The sequence below is a fragment of the Podarcis cretensis genome (genome assembly GCF_951804945.1).
Source record: "Podarcis cretensis genome assembly, chromosome: 6".
NCBI classification, from domain to species: Eukaryota; Metazoa; Chordata; class Lepidosauria; order Squamata; family Lacertidae; genus Podarcis; species Podarcis cretensis.
In genome coordinates this window covers 31,050,477-31,074,549 of record NC_137175.1, presented here as the reverse complement: position 1 = coordinate 31,074,549, position 24,073 = coordinate 31,050,477, and the positions used below count along the sequence as shown (strand labels likewise).

At 41.7% G+C, this 24,073-nt stretch overlaps 1 protein-coding gene and 1 long non-coding RNA gene across 8 annotated transcripts in view; one reads left to right on the top strand and one right to left on the bottom strand.

Moving 5' to 3' along the window:
* Window positions 1–24,073, top strand: part of TOX2 (TOX high mobility group box family member 2) — a 259,364-nt gene that overhangs the window by 152,970 nt on the left and 82,321 nt on the right. For 5 of the 7 annotated variants that reach the window (XM_079979446.1, XM_079979447.1, XM_079979443.1 and 2 more), the window contains exons 3-4: window positions 7,844–8,089; window positions 13,751–13,813. In XM_079979446.1, the coding sequence (XP_079835572.1) occupies window positions 7,844–8,089; window positions 13,751–13,813 (309 nt within the window). The remainder of the gene's footprint in view (window positions 1–7,843; window positions 8,090–13,750; window positions 13,814–24,073) is intronic. The other 2 variants (XM_079979448.1, XM_079979445.1) reach the window with 1 other exon arrangement.
* LOC307218159 lies at window positions 16,675–23,041 on the bottom strand. The gene is made up of 3 exons (XR_013839836.1): window positions 22,923–23,041; window positions 20,654–20,807; window positions 16,675–17,063 (listed from the first exon to the last, which is right to left on the bottom strand). It is a non-coding gene; the product is annotated as an uncharacterized lncRNA (long non-coding RNA).

Below are 24,073 nucleotides of genomic sequence, written 5' to 3'. Positions count from 1 at the left end.
CAACCTTTGCTTGCTAAATAATGGTTCAGTGAGTTAAGAATAACACCTATAGTTATAGTTATAATTTGTGGGTCGCCATCTGATCTTATTTTGATTTTAATCCGGTTTTAAGTTGTATTTCAGTCAATTGCTGAATTTTATATCTTAATGTATTATATATTTTGATGTTAGCTGCCTTGAGCCTGGTTTTGGCTGGGGAGGGTGGGATATAAATCTCATCATCATCTCTTTCTCTTCATCCTATCCCAATTCAGCTTTAGCACTGTGATTGTGTGTATGTGTTTTAAATCAGAGTTCCTGGTTATAACTGAAATGAGAAAATTGGCTTCATGTCAGCTAACAAGGCTCTTAAACCATGGTTTGATCCTGAGTTAAGTTCCTTATGAATAAACTGTCATTAAGCCAGGGTTTTCAGTTTGGGTTATAATAGGTAATTCTGGTTAGGACCAGGAGCATAGGGAGCTGCCTTACATAAAGTTAGAGCAGCCAGTCCATCTTCCCCAGTATCGTCTACACTCACTAACAGTGGTTTCCCATACCTTTAGATGCTGGGGGCTGAACCTGGGACCTTTTGCATGCAAAGAATGCATGTTTTGGGACTACAATTCCCATCATCCCTGGCCAATGGTCCTGTTAGCTAGGGATGATGGGAGTTGTAGTCCAAAAACAGCTGGAGGGCCAAGTTTGGCCACCAGTGTATAGATTGTATGGCACAAGATGTTACTTCCAGGCATGAACATTTGCCATGATGGTTATACTTCATTGAACTGTAGATTTCCTGAGCAAGAGTCTTTTGGGACTTTTGTGGATGCCTTTTTTATGAATGCATTTAAGGGACCATTTGATTGCAAACCTATTGCCTGCCTTGTGTTTGCTTTGCTGGCTAGCCATTTCTGGATCCAGAACCAACCCAGAACAATGAAAGGATAGACCTGACAACCCTTATGCGCAATCGGCATGTGTTGTGATAAACCAGCCTATCTTCACCGCTGCACCTTATACTTTATGTATTGCCTGTAAATAATAGTCTCTAAAAGACATTAAATCTTAGATCCAGCCTAATTGTAATGATAGTTTGGTTTTTCATTTTGGTTTATGTACAGTGTGTGACTTTTGCAGAGACATTTTTATTCTAGGAAAATGACAAGCCAACAAGAAGCTATAATTGCCCTGATTTTAAGAAGTGGTGCAATACTACAGATCTGATGTACTGCAAGACATGAATCAGAAAAATTCTATTAAAAAATCTCTTGAATGGCTGACACGGGAGTATTATCCGCAATGATTAATTTGACTCGGTCATTATGAACACAGACAAGTCTGACAAAATTGCATTTCATTCCCCACTGAATTCATAAAATCGCTGTACACATAATAAGAAGTTATAGCCCTGTGCTATCCACTATATTTGACAGGATTTCAGCTCTGGAAAAGGAGAAGAAAAAGGAGACTGGGGAGAGGGGACTGCAAAGCTGTTTAAAAGCCTACAATTTACTTAATTTTGCTACAGATGTCATGTGACAAATATGCACTCCAGGTTTCCTGTTGAAGTTGTACTGAAAGTAACTTTGAAGGGGCCTGAGGGTGACTGCTGGGCTGCTCCCAGGACATGCAGTGGTGAAAAAAGCTACCCTGACCAGTGTTCTCATTTCTGCCCTACTATGAAGCCATAGGAGTCCAGTTGTCCTTTGCAGATGGTCACCTGAGTGAGAACGCTCAATCCCAATCATATACTGCTACTGGAAGAATAATATTTTGCTGCTGCTCCTTGTCCTGGTTCACTGTCATATGACCCTCTTACACCTGTGCTTGCCATAGATTTCATAGGGGGAAACCTGGATCAGAAATACTGCCGAGAAGGTGTCGTCTCTTGTGTGTACAGCTTTTCTCGCTCCCTCTTGGTGTGTTACTTAAACCCATCAAATTGTATGGACCCCTATTCCTTGTGGGGAAGTAGAGGGCCTAGCAAGTTTAAGAAGGCATCACACAGTAGTGGAATTGTGTATTAGAATCACAAATGATAGAGTTTCACAAATGGGATTCTCCTACTGCGTGGAAGGTTGGCAGACGAGCAACGGTGAGTTCTTAGTCGTGGACAATGCAGCAATATGTGCTGAAGAGGGCTTGGCTGTGGGGCCATGGGTTAGTAAAATAGTGGGGGACTGCTGTATTTGAAACCCTGACAGTAGTGGATGTGTAGCATTTTGTGTGAGCAGCTGCTCTATCAGAAGACGTACTAAGATAGGATGCAAAAGCCCATCCTGTCCCATTTTGCATTGACAGATAAATTTATATTGCTCTGCCTGTTTTCCTTGCCGTTCACCAGAAACAATTTCTCTCCTGCTTTCTCTCTTAAACTGATGTTTGCCTCTAAATGTTATTTGACCGGACCAATATTTACCTCCAATAATGATGAAAATCTCCATCCTGCTAACTGTGAATAACATTCTTTGAATCAATGTTTGTCTGAAGCTTCCAGGATCCCAGCAGATAATCACAGAGAACATGACTTGACAGAGAATTGGGGTCACTTAATATTTGTCAGGTTTCTAAGGAAAGCATTTTCCCTGGATTCTTGCTCTGCCAAGTAATGTTCTTTGTGATTAACAATTGCACACAATGTCTTGACTGAGCTGCTTCTCTATAGAATTGAAAACACTTTTCATTTACAACTCATTTTACATGTGTGGAGAACTGAGGCACAAGAAAAGGGTTTGTTTTCAAAGATGTTGAGTAACGGCAAGATCTGGGCAAGATTCTGTCTGCATGGCATCTGGAGTGTTCAGATGCAAAGCAGGACAGGCGTCCTGTACCATTAGCAGTTACTTAGAATGGGACATTTCAGCAAGAGCAGCTGTTCTTTCCTCTGTAGATAAGACAGTCTGCATCAGTTTCCCTTTTATGCACAATACAATAGGCATAAGAGCTTCATCCACCTTTGCAGCTGACCACCCTAGTGACTGGCTTGGTTCTATTTCTCAAATGTCTTAACAGGTGTTGCAAAGAGTTACCTATCCCCACCTCAACTGAGAGGAACTGAGGGAAATTTCACTGAGAGTTCCTGGCAAACCCTGGTTGGCCAGGCTTTCTCTGCTGCAGTTATGCAGCAGAGCAGACTTCTTTCCCAATTTCCAGGATTAGATCTGTCATCTGCTGTTACAGCAAGAAGCCTAGAGTCTGAGCAGCAAGCTCTGTGAGCAATGAGCTACTCTGAGCAGGTTCTAACTACTCTTCTTACTTCTGGAGGAAACTGTTAAGGTTTGTAATCGTATGCAGAAAAGGCTTCCGAAGCTGGTGTAAAAAGGGATTTGTACCAAATAAGACTGAGGTCAAGGGTGCCTGATAGCCATTTGGAGAGGATGTAAAATCCATCTTTTCTGGAAGGCTTTTTGTGGCTGAGTTTTAATGAGGTTTTGTACTGCTACTGCTAAGATTTGTTGCTAAGACTTTGCACTGCTGCTGCTACCAGAAATGGTTGTTTTATTGTTTGGTATTTATTTATTTTATTGCATTTTTATGGTTTATGGTTTTAATTATTGTTGAAAGGTGCATTGAGCCTCAGAGAGGCGACATAGAGGCATTTTTAATAAATAAGTGAGAATCTCTGGACTTTTGTGTGTGCACAGCACACCCCTCCCAAAATACATACAGGTGTATATGTGTGTGACTGCCATTACTTGTATGTCTTGGTATTCCATAAATAGATAAACATGGAACCACCCCATTGAAAAGAAAATGACATGGTATCCCTCTGATGTCATTGGCAGACATGGGCAATGGATCAATACATCACCTAGGAGCAGTTTGAGGGCCAGTGTGATGGTGCCCTCACTCGGTGGTATATCATGGGTGGAGCTTGCTTGCATCTGATCCCAGCACCCAGTGTGCAGAGGGAGGAACAGGCTGTGTTGGCCCTGGCCCTGCAAAGCGCCAGGGTGAAATGACCACTATTCCTGCCAAGGGAGCTGAGGTGGTTTCACCCTGGTGCCTTGCGGGGCTGGGGCCGAAGCAGCTTGTTCCTCCCTCTGCTTTTCATCACGATGTTGAAAAGTTGACATCACCCAGCCCTAGTGATTGGAACTAGTGACCTTACACTTGGGTCTGAATGAAGAAAGTGGAGACACAAAGCGTATAAGACCCGCACTGAAAATCCACCAGAAAAACACTGTGGGAACTGTTTGTCTTTCTTTCCCATTGCTTTTTGTCTTTGGGGGGTGGGCAAAAAGGGAGTCTTGATTAGTAACATAATTCCTTCCCCCTCCAGTGGTTTTTCCATTGTTTACCAGTGTTGTGGGTTTTCTGGAAAACTCTGAATTCGAAATTTTCCTTAGAGGGATTTTCCTAGGGAAAATGTTTTTAGGGTGATTTTCATATGGTAATTTATGTTGAGGAAAATTCTGATACCTTAGAGCATGATCTAATTTACCCTGTTTATTTTATTTGCATTGAGCAAACAAAGCTAAAGAAAGCAACCCACATTCATCTTTTGTGGGTATTTGACCAGAAATATTTGAGGTAAAGAATGAAAGCACACTTAATGCGACTGAAATGTTAAATTGTGTAGAAATTGTTATTGGAATAATTGGGAAAAAAAATAAGACAACAGCATGTGCTTAGATATGTTTACATTTAAGAAATAAAAAAAAACTCTTGACAATCAACTCAAAGAACTGTGCGCCATATGCTGATAACCATTCATCTGCTTGACACCTCTTCGTTACTACTAATGAAATGGAAAAATTTCCAAGGAAAAATAAAGCTTTGGGAGGAAAATCCATTTTCAAAAATTTTCTGACCCTCACTTTATGCATCCCTCCTTTTTATTTATTTTTTGCAAGTTCATTCTGCAGAAGGAAAAGGGAGGTGATTCCAATGCATCTCCTGTGTGCCTGACTCCATGAACTGAGTGGCATTGTGCAGCCCTCTGATAAGACCAGAACAGAGAGGCAATTGTTTCACTCCAGCCTACTGGATGTGGCAAACACAGCTCTGTTCCTTTGTTCAATATAGACTTAAGCAGTGGTGGACATTTACATGGAAAATGCTCAGTGCTGCTTGCAACTTGCTCATTGCTGGTTTCCAGATTTTTACGGGAAAGGAACTGGCCTATATATTTGAGATTATAGCTATTTTCAGAAGCTGTTTAACTCTGCTTATACTGGGTATCTTAAATAACCAGTTGTGGTCTGTCTGTTAGATACTTTGGTATCCATGTGCCATCTGAATGCTGCCCTGAATTTTGGACACAAAGATTGAAGCTAAATTTACAGTAAACTCTTGGTAATTAAGATGCTGGAGCTTGGTAATTAAGATGCTGGAGCTTTTCAAAAAATAATCTGGAGTAGCATTGCATACAACCTTATGCATCTCATAGGGTTGGATTCTATAGTTTGACATAGAATTGGCACATTATTACCATGTATCTAGTTAAGTTGATGTACATGCAAAGAAATGTACAAAATTGGCATGACCCTCTGGCTTGTAATACACTTGTGATTCAGTAATTGCTGCAAAATAAGAGTAGCATCCTGTTATAGTTGGATTGGACAGTGTTTGGACATTGTACAAGTAAAAGATACTAAGCAGATAAGACCCCATGTTTCTCACCTACAATTTTTTATTTTATTATATTTTATTATGGTTTTGTTTAATTTCCCCCCCTGGAGGTTAAGAAAGCCAGGTATTTCTCCTAGTGTATCATAGCCCCAGTCCAAGTCACTGAATCACAAGGAAGCATATTTAGAATGACCCCCTACATTAATTAAACAATGACAGCTGCAACAAAATGGCCATTTCTTGCATCTTTGTTCTTGTGCTTTATAAAAACACTGACTGAATCAGTGGGCTGTGGTGCTCTGTAGCAAGGGTTTTCAAAATCTGTCATAAAATAGCAGTTCAACCCTTCCCGAATGTCAAGATAAACTGAGGATTCAGCTTGCGTTCTTCATTCTCATCATCAATGTAAGGGCAGCAGATCAAAAGGAAAGGCAGGATCAGGCTTATGAGGGATTGTAATATGCTTTAAGATGCCAGAGCAAATAGCTTTGGGGGAGAAATAGATGGTAAATCCATTATTTCATTTGACTTATGTAGGTTAAAATCATGCTGTTGGTTTCCCCATTGCCCTTACAGAAATACAAAAGTTTGCTCTTGACTGGGGGCATCAACACAACTTTATGTAGCCAATCATTATCTACAAGTTCCCTCTGTAAATATTTTTCATACAGTCTCTTCTTCTATGATGAAATAAGCAATAAGGATACAGAAAAAGGGAAGGGTAAGAGATCTAGGGCTGCCTTAGGTATACAGAATCCATACAATGAGCTTCCAAGTATGAAACAGTTTCCTTTCCCTTCCATTCACATTGCATTTGAATATGTCCAAGCAGCAATGGCTGGTGATATGGTTTGCTAAGTGAAAGTGCTGGCAACTGCTGGTTGGTGATCAAAGGAGACTGGGAATTCCTCCATACCAATGGGGGAAGTGGGCATTGCTGCCAGTGCTGTGCTTGCGCATATTTGCTCTTTGGATGGCTACCCCTGCTGACATCAGTGCTAAGGAGACTGTCTGGTAATCAATCATGTTCTTGCGCAATGCTTGCATATCTCCTGGTGCTTCTGAAGTATGGGGGGAAATTTCTCCACCACCTCAGTTGCTTTTCAGCTGCTGCCACCTCAGGTCGCCAACATTGTAGTCAGTAGAGAAGCTCGCCTATGTAGAAGCTTGGTGTAGGTGTGGGAATGAAGACAGAGGTTTTCACTGGAGTGTGAGTAAATTAAAATGTAGCTTTACAGTACTTGTAATGTATAATCTACTATATTACGAAGAGGAATGCAACTTAGGCAAAAATTAAGATGGAACCTAAACCTGTGGCAGTGCATGTGTGGTGGAGTCAAAGTGGGATTGCTTTAATTTTGGATGGAATCATTAATTTGTGTACAGGAGTTTGATCCACGCTGTGTGGGAAACAAACACATCAAAAAGAAGTTGCTTTGCATCATGATCATTATGGTTCCCTGCTGAACACAAGTATACTCATCCAGCAATATTTTATGGGCACAAGAGCTTTGATGTGCAAGCTGAGTTATTCCGCCTGAAGATGGTGCTGTGTTTATTTTTAAATGAATGTAGTAGATCCTCATGTCATGTGCATCTGCTACCTCATTTGAAAGGGACAGGGCAATCTTTATGTGCTTATATTTTGTATCCATATTGGAGAAGCTATAGTGCTATTGATGGAGGCAACGAGATGCCATCTTGCATGCAGTTATACAAGTTGTTTTTAATTGTTTTTAATATTGTCATAATTTGTTCTCTTGCCACAACTTCCTTCAGTATTCGTTCCCCGGTGCTAAAGTGCATTTGTATTACCATGAGGATTCCAGTGGTGCAATACCAGCTCAATTTTCAAAATGTAAAGCATAGATATATCACCAAACTGGCCTTACTGTCGTCTGACTGGTTGTGAATGAATGTGCCTGTAGTGTTTTGCATTCTTTTATAAGAAGTTTTCTTCATCTACACACATTTCTTCTTTTTAGGCTGTAGTTCTCTTCATGCTTACTTGACAATAAGCCCCGCTGAATTCCGTGAGACTTACTATCCCGTAAATAGGCAATGTGTGAGTTTGCCCTGTACCACACAAATTCTCTATTCTTGTATGTTGTGTTTTTTTAAAAAATAAATTTATTCATGTAAAGAGTTCATTCAAATTATTTGTGCTCTTAAAATAGCTTTTGCAGAAGGTAGGCAGACTGTATAACTGCGGCTATCAGTTAAGGCTTTGGATAAATGTAATGCGAGATCTGCTTTATAAGAATGTCTTTTTCCAATTTTGTTTTAGACATACAATGGTCAGAATGAGAATAATGAAGATTATGAAATCCCTCCTATTACTCCTCCTAACCTCCCGGACCCTTCCCTCCTTCACTTGGTGGATCATGAAACTGGATATCATTCACTGTGCCACAGTCTCCCTCCAAATAGCCTGATACCAGCATACTCCTACCAGAATATGGACCTCCCAGCCATTATGGTATCTAACATGTTGAGCCAAGATGGACACCTTCTTTCTAGTCAGCTACCTACTGTGAGTAACCTTTCCTTTTCTACTTGTGTTTCATTTTACACCTTGGGTGTGTGCTATTAGCATCCTGTTGGTACCTGAAGTCCTGTTAGGCTGGTTCCAGGTCATGGAATACCTGGAATAGCTTTTACTAGGTCAGCTTCTCCTTCTGAACTGATAGCTTTAGAATTCATAATACTCTTGACTATGCAGAATAAAAATGCTTATTTGTAGGCAGAGTCTTGTGGTATATGTTAATAACCTGCATTATATAATTGAGCCTTTCGATTCTGCTGGCCTTCTAAAAATACACTTTCTTTTCCTGTTTTGTATCACTTATTTTTCATTATGAAAAGACTGAATTTAGAAGCACATTCATGGGTAAGCATGACTTACAGGGGAATCGAATAAAGTGAGTTACCACCAATCATTTTTCAACCTTAGGGAACTAGATACCAGAACTGAAAGTTCTACAGTTGACTCCTTTATAGCAATTTGGTCACGCTCATAATTCTTTTCTATTCACTTTTTTGGCTTGAAATTCTCTTGCTTTTTTTTTATTAAGCCCTGCTAATGACTTAGATGTATTCATGTGGTGGTTTCACTCTTTGTGTATATAATGCCATACATATTGATTTGGGCCTTTAGGGACTTGCATGTACGTGCTTTATTCTTCTTGTGTGCTGTGGCTTGATCTGTAGAAACAGGGAGAGATCTTCCACAGTCTCCCATTCATTGCTTTGTTGATATGTTTAGTGGAAATATAAATACCACCACATCCATCCACATTACTTTATGGTTGGGGAAGTGAACATCTCTGTACGTTAAAGTAAATGCCCAGTGTTAGACCACCAAGCTTTATGTCTGCGATCATCCATATAGCTTTATTTTTTTTTTATATAAAAAACACTTTTGAGAGAGTCTGTCCTTGATCTTTTCCTCTAGCTCACCTTTTGTTTACACAAGGATATGGAAGAGGGAAGCAGTCTAGGCAGGAAAACTCATGCACTCATTCTGTCATCTCTCATTTGGTAACACCTAACTGGCTGAAGCAAAATTGGGGTTTCTCCTGACCATGTCCACTTTTTGTACCTAATCTCAGTGACAGAGGCAGTGTTCACATGTAATGCCCCAACCATGGTTTGGTGCTACATGGATGAGCCTCCATGGGCCCAAGGAAAGAGTAACTTGCTTTTCCTGTAAATGATTGTCTATTGTATGGTCCTCCTCCATCCCTGATGTACGGTCAGCCTAGGAGCCAGAAAAAGGTAGAAGGAGGAAAGGTAGAAAAGTAGAAAGAAAGACAAGAAAGTCATCAATGAGAAAAGTCAAATGAGCTGCCCATTAGTCCCCCTTTCAAACCACCAGCTTCCACTGAATCAATTTTAGAAGGGAAAGGCAGGATAGACAAATAAGTAAACAAATAATACATTTAAACTGACGGAAACCCTGCTTGAGGAAGCAGAGTCTGGCCTCCAGTCTGCTAGCCTGTTGCATATGCAGAATTGTTTAAATTATTACCTTTTATTGTGTTACTTTAAAAGGTCTATGCTACTCTTTTGCATAAAATAGCAGAAGGGGGTGGAATCCTTAAGTATGTAAAAGCTAGATCTGGGAGAGAATGTCTAAAGTGTTTGCACAGAGCAAAGGTGAATTTGTAAGGGGAAGCAAAAAATTGAAAATAAAAAAATCCATGTTGCCTTAATTTCAGTTACGGTTTCATGTGCAGTATGGATATTACTGTGCAGTTTTATTAGATAACTATGCATTATTTCCTTCATCATTAGCTTCCTTGGATGCATCATTTTATTTGTTTAAACATTTATATCCCATCTTTCCAACAATATTAGCCCCAAAGCAGCTTACAACAAATGTTTAAAATGCTATCCATTGAAATAAAAAGTAAGTATATAGAAATAGGGACGAGGAAATCAGCCAACAAATCATGAATAAATGGTAGTGTTTATTTGGCACCTTAAAATATATATATCATTAACACCTGATGAGCGTTTTAGTGTAGTGGCTTCAGTATTGGGCTTCAATGTGGAAACTTCAAAATCCTACCAGACTATGAAGTTTACTGTTTGGCTTTGGATAAATCACTTATCTCTCAGCTCAATTTCCTATATAATTACTTTATGAGATGGTTCAAACATAATGTTATAAACCATGCTCCGCAAAGCCAAACAGTGGTTTGTGATGCTTGAATCATTACCATTCGACAAACCATCGTTAGTGGGTTGTTGCCAATCCCAAACTTGAAACCATGGTTTGAAACTCTTTGTCAACCCATAATTTGGGCAAATGGTGGTTGGGTTGTTACATGTAAATCAGTAAACCATCGTTTGGGCTGTTGCTTTGCCTTTGGAGGTTGTCATTCGGTTGGCATCCTGTGATTGTCAAGGAAAGTGGGAGGGGAAGAGGGAAACTGCATAAACCATGGTTTGCCTGTATATCTGTAACACAAATCATGGCTTAGAGCTGAAGTTTTGGGTAATGCAGATGATGGTTTAGTGGTAAACCTGAACCAGCCCTTTCTGAGGATAACATTGTTTTTTAGAGGAAAGGTGGGATACAGATGTAACAGTTTTTGCTCAGTTAATATAATGGCAATTATACAAACCTCTTATCTAAAAACCAATTGTTTTTTCTGGTGTGGGCTCAGACTCTGGAAAGCAAGTAGACTTTATAGGAGACAGTAGTGCATGAAGTGGAGGAAGCTCAGCCCCACCCTCTCACCCTCATCCCCTAAATTTGTGGTGGGTGTTTTATTGTGTGTGTTTAATATGAGGGGATTCACCTTATCCCTCTCCTTGTCATGGCTATCTCAAAACCAACAGGCACCTTGTATGAAATCAAACATTACTTTAGGGCTCCTCTTCAGCCGAGTTGATTAAAACATTCATTTCTGAGACAAAAGAGTCAATTTCATATGAAAGATATTTTCCCCCTCAGTTTAATTTAAAGTGCAGCCCCAATGCCTGACCCCTATTTTCATAACATGATAATTTTATCCTGCGTTGATTGTCTCATTTTTGAGAGGAGATATTGCACTTATAAATCAGTTTCTAAAATACCCAAAGAAACAAGAATAGCGGGATTTATTAAGCAGCTTCTACACATCTGAAATAATTTATTTTAGAGTAGTCCTTGGGAAATGTTCTCTTCTTTACTTTATGGTTCTGTTTTACAAATGCAGCATCATGACAATAAATCAGGACTGAGCTGCAGGAAGATAAGAAGAGGGCTTAGTGTGCTGTAAGCGTAGAATAGGGATATTAAGATTTGTTTCCCCCTTGTAATGAAAATGAAAACGAAAAGAAAGGAAAAATCTGGAGAAGTCACGAGTTTCTCATCCATTTCTCAACGGAGGGTGTTTCACTTTAAATGAAGGCCTCTGGAAGCATGATATATCCCCAAGGCTCTGAGCAGCAAAAAGGCCACTGAGGAAGTGAATTGTCTTTCTGTTTTAAGCCAAAATTATAAACATTTCTACCTTTTTGTCAGACATTTGAGTTTCCATTTGCCATTAAAATGATCTTCAGGCCCTCTCCTGTCCCAGTGAGTCAGGCATTATTTCCCATTGACATGCACTCCCAGTACCTCTGCCGTATGTTCATGCCTTGATAGCATCTATCCCAGTTAAATACATTGCAGTTTTCAGCTGACATTAATGAAAGGTCTGCATGCACAGGAGGGAGAATGAAATCCTATGGGCAGAACAAACAGGTTCCAAAGTTTGTCTCTGTTAACAGCTTATACCTGCCAGGCCCTACCGTATTTTTCGCCCCATAGGACACACTTTTCCCCCTTTTCCAAAAATGAAGGGGAAATGTGTGTGTGTCCTATGGGGCGAATGCAGGCTTTCTCTGAAACCTGGAGAGCGAGAGGCATCGGTGCGCACCGACCCCTCTCGCTCTCCAGGCTTCAGGAAGCTATCCGCAAGCCTTGCAAGCCCGGCTGGAGTTCCTGTGGGCTCACAAGGCTTGCGGGCAGCAGCCTGCAGCCCCGGCGAGTGTCCGCAAGCCTTGTGCACCCGGCGGGAGGTCTCGCTGAGCGTGCGAGGCTTGGGGCGGCAGCCTATCGCCCCAAGCACGGGGAGCCCTCCAGTGCGAGTGTCTGCAAGCCTTGCAGGAGGTCCTGCCGGGTGCGTGAGGCTTGGGGCGGCAGCCTGTCGGGCGAGTGTCTGCAAGCCTTGCGCGCCCGGCGGGAGGTCCTGCCGGGCGCGCGAGGCTTGGGGCGGCAGCCTGCCACCCAAAGCACGGAGAGCCCTCCGGAGCCCTCCGAGTGTCCACAAGCCTTGCGCGCCCGGTGGGACCTTCGTGCTTCCTGTGCTTCGGGCGAGTGTCTGCAAGCCTTACGCACCTGGCGGGAAGTCCCTCCGGGCGCGCGAGGCTTGGGGCGGCAGCCTCCAGCCTGAAGCACGCAGAGCCCTCCAGAGGGTGCCCCGTGCTTTGGGCAGGTGTGTGCAAGGCTTGGGGCGGCAGCCGCGGCTGGGGGAAAAATATATTTTTTTTATTCATTTCCCCCCCAAAAAACGAGGTGCGTCCTATGGGCCTGTGCGCCCTATAGGACGAAAAATATGGTAATTCTTTGTGCAATGCCACAATGAAGTGAACTGTCTCCATTTTATTGTTGCCCAATCCCTTGCCAAAAAGATCCTAAAGTGTTCAATATGTCAAAATCTATTTTCCCAAGTCAGGTATAAGAAACGTCAGTATTAAATACACAGAACATACCCCAAAAGGCATGTGTATATATTTATAAAATATAATATATAAAAGCTGGATGGTGCGAACCAAAGCATAGAAAAGCACATGTTGTCGTGCCAAACCTCACATATAACCAATCCAAACCAAAGGTAGAAGAACTCTTGGTGTGTTTCTGTTTGTAGAGTTGCCAAGTTGCAACCCGGGGGAACTTCATGACTCTTTTGACAGCCCCATAGCTGGGAAGGAGGATGCAGCCAAGGTTTCTTCTGCCCTGCTCCCCCAACCCCCCCCCCCACATCTTGTAGCCACCTTCCCCTTTTGCCTAGTGAAACAAGAAACAAGAAAGAGTTTTCTTCTGTCACATTGTGGGTGGGCAAAGAAGCAGGGTGATGAGAATAGCAAGAGAAACAGTAGCTGCTCTCTCCTTTTGTGACAGACGGTATTCCTAGACTGTTAACTGGCAATCCCTTTTTGTTTAGGGTAATTTGTGCTGTACTCTCTGTCTCTGTCCAGACTTTGCTAGCATTTGTTATCCTAATATTATGCTGGTTTATATTTTTAGTGCAAGAGAAATTTCTTAATTGCTAGAAGTTTAGGAGACAAAGACAAGGTGATCGAAATGTATTCCTGTACTCCGAATTCTCCCCCAGTCCCAATGTGATTTGACACAAAAACTACACCCACAAATATATGTTATCAGTTAGGATCAACAAGAGGGTATTATCTTGTACGGTCATGTTTTTAAATAAGGAGATCAAGTGCAGCTGCTCATTACTGCCTCTTATCCAAGGAATCTTCAGAACACTGTATACAGATGAATAACTAATTCTCAGGACAGTGAGAGCCCATGTGACTCTAGTGGCCCTAAACGTAGGAAGGGCTGGGGAACAAATACATAAATGAATAAATGATTCACTGGCAAAGCATGGAATGGATTCTTTGTTTCCCCTAACTCCCAACCCTGTTGCTTTAGTCATTAGATTGCCTTCCACTGAGGTCCATGGGACTGCACAGGAGTAACTATTTGCAGCATGTGGTAAGTGTTTTCAGAAATGGAGCTTTTAACTCCATGCATATGTGCAGTTATGTTTAATTTAACATACCCATATGCAGAGAATTAATCTTAACCTCCATTTTCGTTTCATGATGTCTGTTTTTCATGATGTTAAGAGTTACCGCTTCCGATTACTAGATAATCAGTATTATTCTTAGTTTTTTTGTCTAGTGACAGAAAGCTGAAAGCAGTTAGAAGTGCACAAAGCAGAACAAAACTTGTTGTTGTTAAAATATATAGAAAGTCACGACTTCTTCTCCTTTATAATCATAGAGGAAAAAATCTCAATGAAATGTCGGTATCCTGTAACAGAACTACTACTTTCTGCTTTAGAGTTAGCAGCACATAAGGAAAACATCTGAAATGCAGAGTAAGGCAGTGGCTCAATCCAAACACCATATTATGACATGATCAAGGAAGCTTAGCTATGGCTTGGAAGAAACTGACAAACTTTTAGTAGCTCAGTATCAGGGTCATGGTTACTTCCTCAGAAATGAAAATTGTACTGCTTTTAGATACCCAGTTGTGATCTTTGTTTGTTGGAGCCACTGAGTTCCAGTGACTGACCAAAGCTTGTCCAAGTATAAGAAATTAACGATTCTAATAAGCCTCTGTAGGACTGTGATTTCATGGCTAAATTAAAGTTGCAACCCTACAAACATATATCTGCAAGAAAGCTACAGTGAATAAAGCTGGAATTATTTCTGAGTAAACAAACATAGGATTGTGTTTTTAAGTATCCAGTGGATTCATTGGATTCACAAAGCACTATTGTTGTGACTCCATCCCCCCAACTCACTTCAGTTGAAGTTGTGTCTGGTCCCATATAAAACCTAAGCTAAGTTACTGGACAATATGTAGCCACAGTGCTTGATGGATTGCACCCAATGCATATTTTGCTGAATGACTTGATGAAATGCTTTTTTGAGTTTGAAACTTTCAAACTCCATTAGAAGACTAAAGGTTCCACATACTCCCTTTTTTCTGCCCTCTCTGCACCTGTCAAGCGTTTCTCCTTTCATCCCCACTGATTGTGAGATATGAAAAAAGTTAATGTTCTCTTCGCTAAAGCAAAGGGAGTGTGGCCAATAGTTAGACCACATCCTGCTGCATTGGTTATAAAATAAACTTTGGTTCTATAAATAACCTGCATACACCAAGTTCTCATTATGAAAGAACAAAGTGAGGAGGAAAGTTACCAGTTGAGGTATAACCACAGATGTTGATGTGTTCTTTTCTCTTCTTGGGGTCTAGCTGATGTAGGATGCTGTTGCAGAGACAAGGAGGCTATTTTGAGCCCACACATGTTTTATTTTTTTTATGAACAGCCTCACATGCTACACTAGAAACTATGCCATGCTAAATGTTTTACAACCATGTAGACAAATGGTCTCTGTGGGAAGCAGCTGTGAGTAGTAGTAGTGATGCTACTACTGCAGGCTTCCTCAACCTTGGCCCTCCAGATGTTTTGAGACTACAATTCCCATCATCCCTGACCACTGGTCCTGCTAGCTAGGGATCATGGGAGTTGTAGGCCAAAAACATCGGGAGGGCCGAGGTTGAGGAAGCCAGTGTACTACTGGATCTGATGAGTGTTAGGAACTGGTTTGCTTTGTCAAAGAAACAGGGTATGTTCTGAAGGCACACCAAGTAATCACCTTGCTGAAGGTTTGGGCCTGGTTACAGCTTGGGTGGGTGACGGCCTAGAAACTACTTGTATGCTTCCTTGGGTCCCACGAAGAAGTAAGGCAGGATATAAATGGAAGAAAATAAACAAACAAATGTAAATAAATAAATAAGTAGGCACAGGAAACATGCAGTTGAGTCAGTGTTAAGAAGCTATTAGCTAGAGCAGAAGGCAGAATATTCAGCCACAGTTCAAGGCTGACAAAAGTCCATCATAAACATGATACATGGAAATATGTCCCACCAATTTAAATGCTTCCTTTGATCAGGCATTGTTTGACTTTTACTGATACTTTATATGGTTAGCAACAACGGCATAGCTAGCCGCTCAGGTGCCTGGTGCGGCATGTGGTTCTTGCAGCCGGGGGTGGGGCAAACTGCCCATGGGAGTGGGGCGAGCCAAGGCAGGGCGCGCTGCGTGGAGCCTCTCTGCAGTCTCTCCCCCCCCCCAGCTGTAGGGTAGCTAAGGCGGTGGGCAGATGCAGGCCCTGCGCTGCTTGAAAAAGCAGCATGGAGCTTGCAGGCAGTCTGCCCACTGCCTTCCCCTCAGGAGAGATGCGTGGCTCAGGCAATCTGCAGGCCCCACGGTGTGGCGCCCAGTGCCCCCCACTTCACCTAGTGCCATGAACCCAATTTTTATTATTATTTTAAAAACACATATTTTTGCCATTTTGTAACCCCCCTCAGTGATCCAGGGTGCCCCACACCCACCCACCGCACCCCCCTTCCTACGCCACTGGTTAGCAATATGTCCTGCCCTGGACTCCATCTTCTCATTGTTTGGTGTGAGTGTGTGGGGCGAGGTTGTAGATGCTGAGAATATCTCAGACTGGGTGGAAGAGTTGCCTGAAACATATGTCCATTTTGAAAGAGGCATTAGTTAACCCTTTATTGAAGAAATCTGGCTTGGACTCACTGTTTTGGATGACCTTCACCTAGTGGCTAGTTAACCATTATTGAGTTGGTTTCAGAGTGGTTGGTAGCATTTCAACTCCAGGCAGTTTTTCAATGAGACTGATGAATTGAATCTGTTCCAGTCTGATTTCTGGCCTGGTTTTGAGATGGAAATAGCCTCAGTTGCCCTGGTACAAGACTTAAAACCGGGAGTTGGTTGGGGAAAGGGTGAAGCCTTGTTAGATCTTCTAGGCATTGAAGAGTAAGATGGAAATAAGTAAGGAATGGAGGATAAGAAATATGAGGGTGGGTAAAAGAAGGGGTAGCTAACAAAACGGGGCAAGAAAAAAAGCAAACTTCATACCAATGTGATGGATTGCTTTTATTTTTCAGTTGAGCAGGCAGCCCCCCCCCCGCCCCTTCCCTAGCCCCTTCACAGTATGCAGAGAGATATGAGCCTCCAGAAGGTTGCTGAGCACTTTCTAGCTGTTCATTTCACAGGAATAATATCATCAGAGCGTTATCTTTAGCACTGATACAGCAGGGAGATCTTTTCAGCATCTTGGCGAGGAACTTGAAGCAGCACTGAGAGACAGACTGTGCGAAAGGCGAGGTGGTGGGGGGCATCTATTGAGCAGACTGGGTTAAAGAGCTGTCAACGAGAAATGGGTTTTCAGAGGGGAATTTGGAAATACATTCATTTGTCAGAAACAAAAGACAGATTGCAGCCGGAATGAGAGAACGTTCAATGTGGTGCAAACAGCTTTCCTGTCATGCTCGATAGTGGGCCAAGCTGGTCTTGAGACAGTGGCCCTATTTAGAGAACCCATGAGCACAACAGAATTCTATGCACATACTCCCGTGTTCATGCTGTAGCAGTGCAAGGCAGACTACAAGAGCTCATAGAGAAACATTCCTAGTGGCTACCCTACAGGTATAAATCCCCAGAGGCACATAAAGCTGAAACCTGGCATTCTTCTTTAATGTTGCAAGATTTTGCAAGACCTTCTGGTATTGTGTTTTTGGTGAACACATGATTTAATCTGATTTTAATTTTTGATCAGAGATATGCCTGCAGAAAAGGGTAGGTGGAAGCTGAATTTCCTGCCTCTTCTGCCCGGCAGACCCTGTGCTCCCTGAAAAGGCTCCCCCAAGGAACGAGGACTCAGCTGAATGGGATGGGCTGTGGCTTGAAAGGAGAGGTGCAGGGAATCAGGTGGGGGCACCTTCTCTGAACAGTGAACCCTGCACCTCAGCACAGCCCACACCTATGCTCATCCTATTTGTCCATTGATGGATTCAATAGAACACTAGTGGCTGTGGGAGTCTTTCTCACTTCCCCCATACAAGATTCTGAAGCAATCAGTTTCAAACACATGCAACTGCTGAGAAATCCACATATGTCAATGAAAGCCTCTGAAATTTTCGTTGCTTTTCAAATAATGGATCTGCATTGGTGGGGACAGCAGGCTCTTTGAAGAAAGGGAAGTGGGAAGCAGCTGGCAGACTGTGTGGCAAGATTCAGAGCAATGGCATCACTTAGCCTTTCCAACCATATGGACTTACCATATAATAATCAGACCAGTACTGCATGCTTTGACACAGTAGCTCTCCAAGGCCTGTAGCAGAGGCCTTTCTGCCAGTTACACTACCTGAGATCCTTTTAAGGGTTTGATCTTGGTACCAGAGGAATGCAAATCATAATACTGATATGCAGACTGCCGTCTGATGGAAAGACTTGTAGCTCTTGCCAGTCACCCTTCTTTTGACTGTTGTCAGTGAGACTCATGGAGTTTCTTGGATTTCTACTGTTGGATTTGAATGTGGATCAAAATGCTACATTCATTGAAACTTTGACAGGGACACCCATGTACACTGGGAACACGCTTTCCATTTTGACCTCACTGCAGATTTTCTCTGTCCATTATTTGCATTTTGCTTAACATACGAAAGTGCTGGGTTCACAAATCAGTATTACCTTGGTTACATTTCAGGCCTTGTCACAATAATATGATTATAAAGATAATGTCTCCCTTGGAGATTTCTCATTAGAACTAACTTGGCATACTTACTTCCAAGTAAACGACGTGTTCAGCTGTCTCTCTAAGACACAGGAGTTAGCATGTTAAATTTTTACATCACTTTTTTGTTGTTGATCATATCCATAGCACAACTGATACATAAAAACTATATGGCTCACCCTCACATCTCTATAAGGCAGGACAGTAATATTAGATCGAGAATTCAGACTGAGAGAGAATAACATGTCTGTAACAGCAATTTTTTGAGCCATGTTGCCCAAACCCAAGCAAAACCATTTAGACAGCAAAGATTCTCAGTGCTAATGGATTTGTTAGGGATAGTGCCGTGCATGCTACACTATGCTTTCACTCATGAATCCAAGCAGAGGAATAAATCATTAGAGTCATCCTACTTTTGTAAAAGGTAACGTGAATCATCCATTAAGAGTGGGGAGTAGAACTCAGGATTACAATGTTGCTACTAATGGGCTTTAATAATTCAGGAGATTATTCTATATTTCATCTATTGCTTTGCACTATACACACACACACACACACACACACACACACACACACAATCTCCCCATAAATCAAATAATAAAATGAACAATGCTAAAATAATAAAATACACCACTCGGAATAAGTCAAGGGAGTTGAAAACAACAGATTGCTATATAACCATCAATTTACAATATGTGGGTAAATAAATAATTTTTAACCTGGTGCTGTAAGAATGTAAGCACCAGTCATATTTGGGAGGGCATTCTACAGTCAGGGTGCCACCACAGAGAAGACTCTAGCCTGGTGGATCATGGAGAAGAACCTCCTCATTCTAGAATAGTCTAGAATAGGGACAGGTTGTTCCTTTTAAGTATTTTGGGCTGTTTAGGACTTTAAACGTAAGCACCAACATCTTAAATTCACCTTAGAAGCAAATAGACAAACAGTGTGATTCCTTTAGAGTCAGTGTAATGTTAACAACAACAAAAGAAACAGTGTGATATGATTCCATCAGACTGTACTGGGTTAAAATTCTGTATCCTGCCACAATAGCTCTGTGTTGTCTTCAAGGACAGCTCCACACACTGCTCTTTATAGTAGTCCATTTGGGAGGTAACCAGACCATGGGTCACTGTGGTCATACTATCCTTGCCCAGGAACAATAATTACTGGTGAAAAAGCCAAAGTTGAAAAAGGCACTCCATGCCTCTGAGGCCACCTGAGCCCCTAGTGACCACTGGATTGGAGAGTACCCTCATATTAGTTCCTGGGCATGGCATCCACAGTGCCTTTATCTTGTCAGGATTTAACTTCAGTTTATTAGCCTTCATTTCACTACCCTATTCAAACACCTGTCCATCACTAGCATAGCCTCAGCCAATGTAGAGAGAAGCATACAGATGATGTCACTCAGGTTGCATGTACTGTACCTAGATTCCACCTAGTAGGAGCAAGCAGCCATTTCCCCCAAAGTATCATGGTGTCACTATCATTGGGAAATGGCAGCTGAACAGTGTGGGTGAAATATAGACCAATTCACATCAAAGTATTTTATGCCTCTATGTGAACTAGCAGCACTCAAAGGTAGAACTATCTGAAGATAGTCACATGATGAAGGTCTCCTGCCACTCTCTTGTGATTTCACCCTCAACGCTGGCCTACATTGGATCACTGTGAACCATGGTTGAAGGGCCTTCTGAACTCCAGAAACAAAGCCACGGTTCACGAAGGTCACACTTATCTCCCAACCCAGGGGTGAGAGAGGTATAGTGGGAAGGAACCTCAGGGGTAATTTCTGATCAGAAAATTGTCGTTGGCATTATATCTTCCCCAGGGAAGAGGGCTAGTTTGCATGTTATCGGACAACAGAGAAGCCACTGAGTTGCACCACATAGTGGCTATCATGTTTTAAGGCATTCATGTGCATTAGACCTGACCTTTCAGACATTTGTGGTGGTGTTCAGTCCATGTGCAACTGCATAGGACTAGCTTACTGCTTGTTAAGAATCACACTGTGGTGAGTTTTAAGCAGTGTCTGTGACAGCTGCCACATGTAAACAAATCCTCTGTCCCCTCTTCTCTTGTTTCATTTTCCTTAAATTTATGAGCTGGTTGGCAAGGAATTGTGTCCACCCCATCATTGTGCAGTGCCTAGGATATTTTTGTTGTAAATAGCAATTTATTACGATGTTCATTTAAAAAAAATTGGCACATTACTTACTATGTTTTGTTTTTACATTTTGCTGGTGTTTCGAAATTAAAAAATAAACCGGAACATCCCAAGAACAACATCCAGGCAGCATTGACAACAATTCTCATCTTTCTGCAGAAACCAAAACGTTGCTGCTTCCCTGAGTTATAATGTTTAAAAACACCTGTGAAGTGCAATGAGAAATAAATTAGCATTTAAATATAGCAGTACACTTCCCAGGCCTCTATTGCTGGCGACTGCCGCAATAAAGCAAAGCATAAAGCCACTCAAATCAAGCTGCAAAACAAATTGAATCCCAAATTAGCAGCCTTACAAAAATAAACAGAGGTAAATATTGGAGCATTTCAGACGTAACGGTAGACATTGTTGACATGGGGACAAGAAAGCAATTTGAAAAGTGTTCAGGAGTTTGAAGCATCTCAAATTCCCATGAAGGCAGTAGTCAGCTCCCCTCCAATTGAATAGAATCTTTATGCGTTTGCTTATGACTTGCTTGAAATTCTGCTCATTAATGGGTCTCTGTTTAAAAACTAAATTCCCTGATATAAGTCGATGGTGAAGAATAATCAAAATACAATCACATGTGATGCCTTTTTTCGTATTAATCGGAGGCCTGTTTGCAATCCTTTGCTAGTGTTTTTCTCAAAGGCAATAAATGAAAGAAATATGTCTTTTTAAATTTTATAAAACTCAGAGAAATGGTTTTAAACAGCTTTTCTTCACCTCCTATAATTATTTATTTTCAAACAGTCCTTCAGGGTAATGTTCCGTTTTCTTATTTCACACTCCTTTTTCTCATAAATGAACCATCACTTCAATAAATCATTATGAAAACAGAGACTAACACAAACCCTGAAAGGTTGAAAGATTTATGTAACACATTTATGTTTTCCATTTTCTCATTCTGGTACTCTGCTGCTAAAGCTAAGCTAATAAAAGCTGCTATTAATATTTCTTGTTGCCTAGCAACTGCAGAGAGGGAGTAATAGCTATAGCTAGAAAAATAGATGACTGATAAGGAAAAATTCAATTCTTTTATTATCTCAAGGGAAAATGGGCTTTTACTGGAACATTATGATGTACGAGTGCGAAGTTGAATACAAAGGATTTTCCAGGTTGTTTTTCTGTTTTTAATGAACATTATTTTACCTTTGCTAACTCTCTTAAGTTTCTTCCTCCCCTCCTTTATGAGATTTAATTGAACAGCCCCCACTCATGTTCTCATTGTAATGAATGTGGCATATTCATTTGGAACCTCTTTTTTAAAATAAAAATCCTAGGGGTGTACAATGACTTGTTCATAACATTTTTCTCCAGGCTGATATTTGCAAGATGACATTCAATTGCTTTTAAGGCCTTTAAAAATATATATCCTTAGTCTCAACCACAACTATACATGGCTGAAAGAAGCTACTTCTAAATTCTTTGCTGTGCATTCAAGCTGTGTGTGTTTGTGTCCTTTCGGAGTTCTAACTTCGTAAAACAAGTAGGCTTTTGTCAACATTATTTGGGGCCTGTTTTTAGAGTGTCCCTATGTAATGAGTGGGGGATGCGGGTGGCGCTGTGGGTTAAACCACAGAGCCTAGGACTTGCTGATCAGAAGGTCGGCGGTTCGAATCCCTGCATTGGGGTGAGCTCCCATTGCTCAGTCCCTGCTCCTGCTAACCTAGCAGTTCGAAAGCATGAAGTGCAAGTAGATAAATAGGTACCGCTCCGGCGGGAAGGTAAACGGTGTTTCTGTGCGCTGCTCTGGTTCGCCAGAAGCGGCTTAGTCATGCTGGCCACATGACCCGGAAGCTGTACGCCGGCTCCCTCGGCCTTTAAAGCGAGATGAGCGCCGCAACCCCAGAGTCGGCCACGACTGGACCTAATGGTCAGGGGTCCCTTTCCCTTAATGTAAGGAGTATGAGCCAGGGCTGTTTGAAAAATACAGGTACTGTATAGTGTTATTACTTATGGGATCAATATCGGTGCAGACTTTTGATCCTCACGGAATTCTTCCCTAAGTAAATCTGCACTCACAACCCTCCCCCCCCCCCACAAAAAACCAGCAACACACCAACTGGTTTGAATTTACATTCACCACTTGAAGTTGGCAAGGAACAACAAAATTGTGCTACCCAAAACCATGCCAAACATTATAGAATTTTACCCTTTTCCTTCATTAATGATGACTGTCCGGCATGTGTGTTGAGATGAGACCTAGCAGCTTGTCTTGTCGCAAGGGCACAAGAGGAAGAAATTATTTTGCATTTCAAGAAGAAGAAAAAAGAATAACTTGTTGCATCTGTTTTGATTGCATCAGAACCAAACAAGCTCAGCTTGGACACTCCCCTTATGATGAGACTTGCCCTGGAATCCTTAAATTTTCCCTTAGGAATCTCATGTGATGGAGAGCAGTTTTAAAAACTGGAATAATAAAAATAAAATTACTACATTTCTCGGCAAGGTGGAAAATTCTCTGACAAAAATGTTCACTGTTGCCTGGAAGATATGCCATAGACTCCCCTGGCATTAAGAAAATAACAGTATTCAACTATTCTCTCTATATTAGAACCTCTCTGCAATATCCTGTAAACTTGACTAACACAAGCAATTTTGGCTTTAGGTTTTAAATGCATAATGTGGGCAGCTTCCTAGCACAAAAAAGAGCCTGTGGCCTGGTTCACAACCTCATTTTTGAAGTACTAAAGCCAGCACACATAAATGTTCACATTTAATATATTACCAGGAACCGATGGGTATCTTAACATTATTCTTAAAAACTTCAGTTTCTGATTGCGGCTCTGGGACATGATACTAGAATCTTTAGCTCACTTCTGTAATTACTTGGTTCTTCAAAGCTTTCTCAGCGAGCTCTGCCTGGTGGTAGGGAATGCCAGTTGGTGACAGAAGAGGCTATATAGGCCTCACTCTTACGACCAGAATACTGCTTAGGAATGCCCTTTGCTGTTGAGATTCATTGCCGTTGGGATTGTCCTGCTCTGGGGGTTAGGGCTTGAACCAATGACCTCAAGTTACAAGAAAGGAGATTCTGATGAAATATCAGAAAGAACTTTCTGACAGTAAGAGATGTTCAACAGTGGAATGGACTTCCTCGGGCGGTGGTGGATTCTTATTCATTGGAGGTTTGTAAACAGAGGTTGGGTGGTCACCTGTCTTTGATGCATTAGTTGAGATTCCTACATTGCAGGGGTTTGGATTAGATGACCCCTCTCCCCTCCAAGGAAGGAGAGTGAAAATCTACACTGTGAAGGGGATCTGCTGCTCTTGTGGATCCTGCCGCCTCAGGTGATCACCTCACCTTGCCACATGGTTGTATCCAATGTTAATTGCTCCCCCATGTTCTAGGGTCCCCCCCAACCATCTGGAGCAGATTTGGAGAAGGTGTGGGGCATGCTCAGGGTGAGAAGGAGAAATCATTGCACC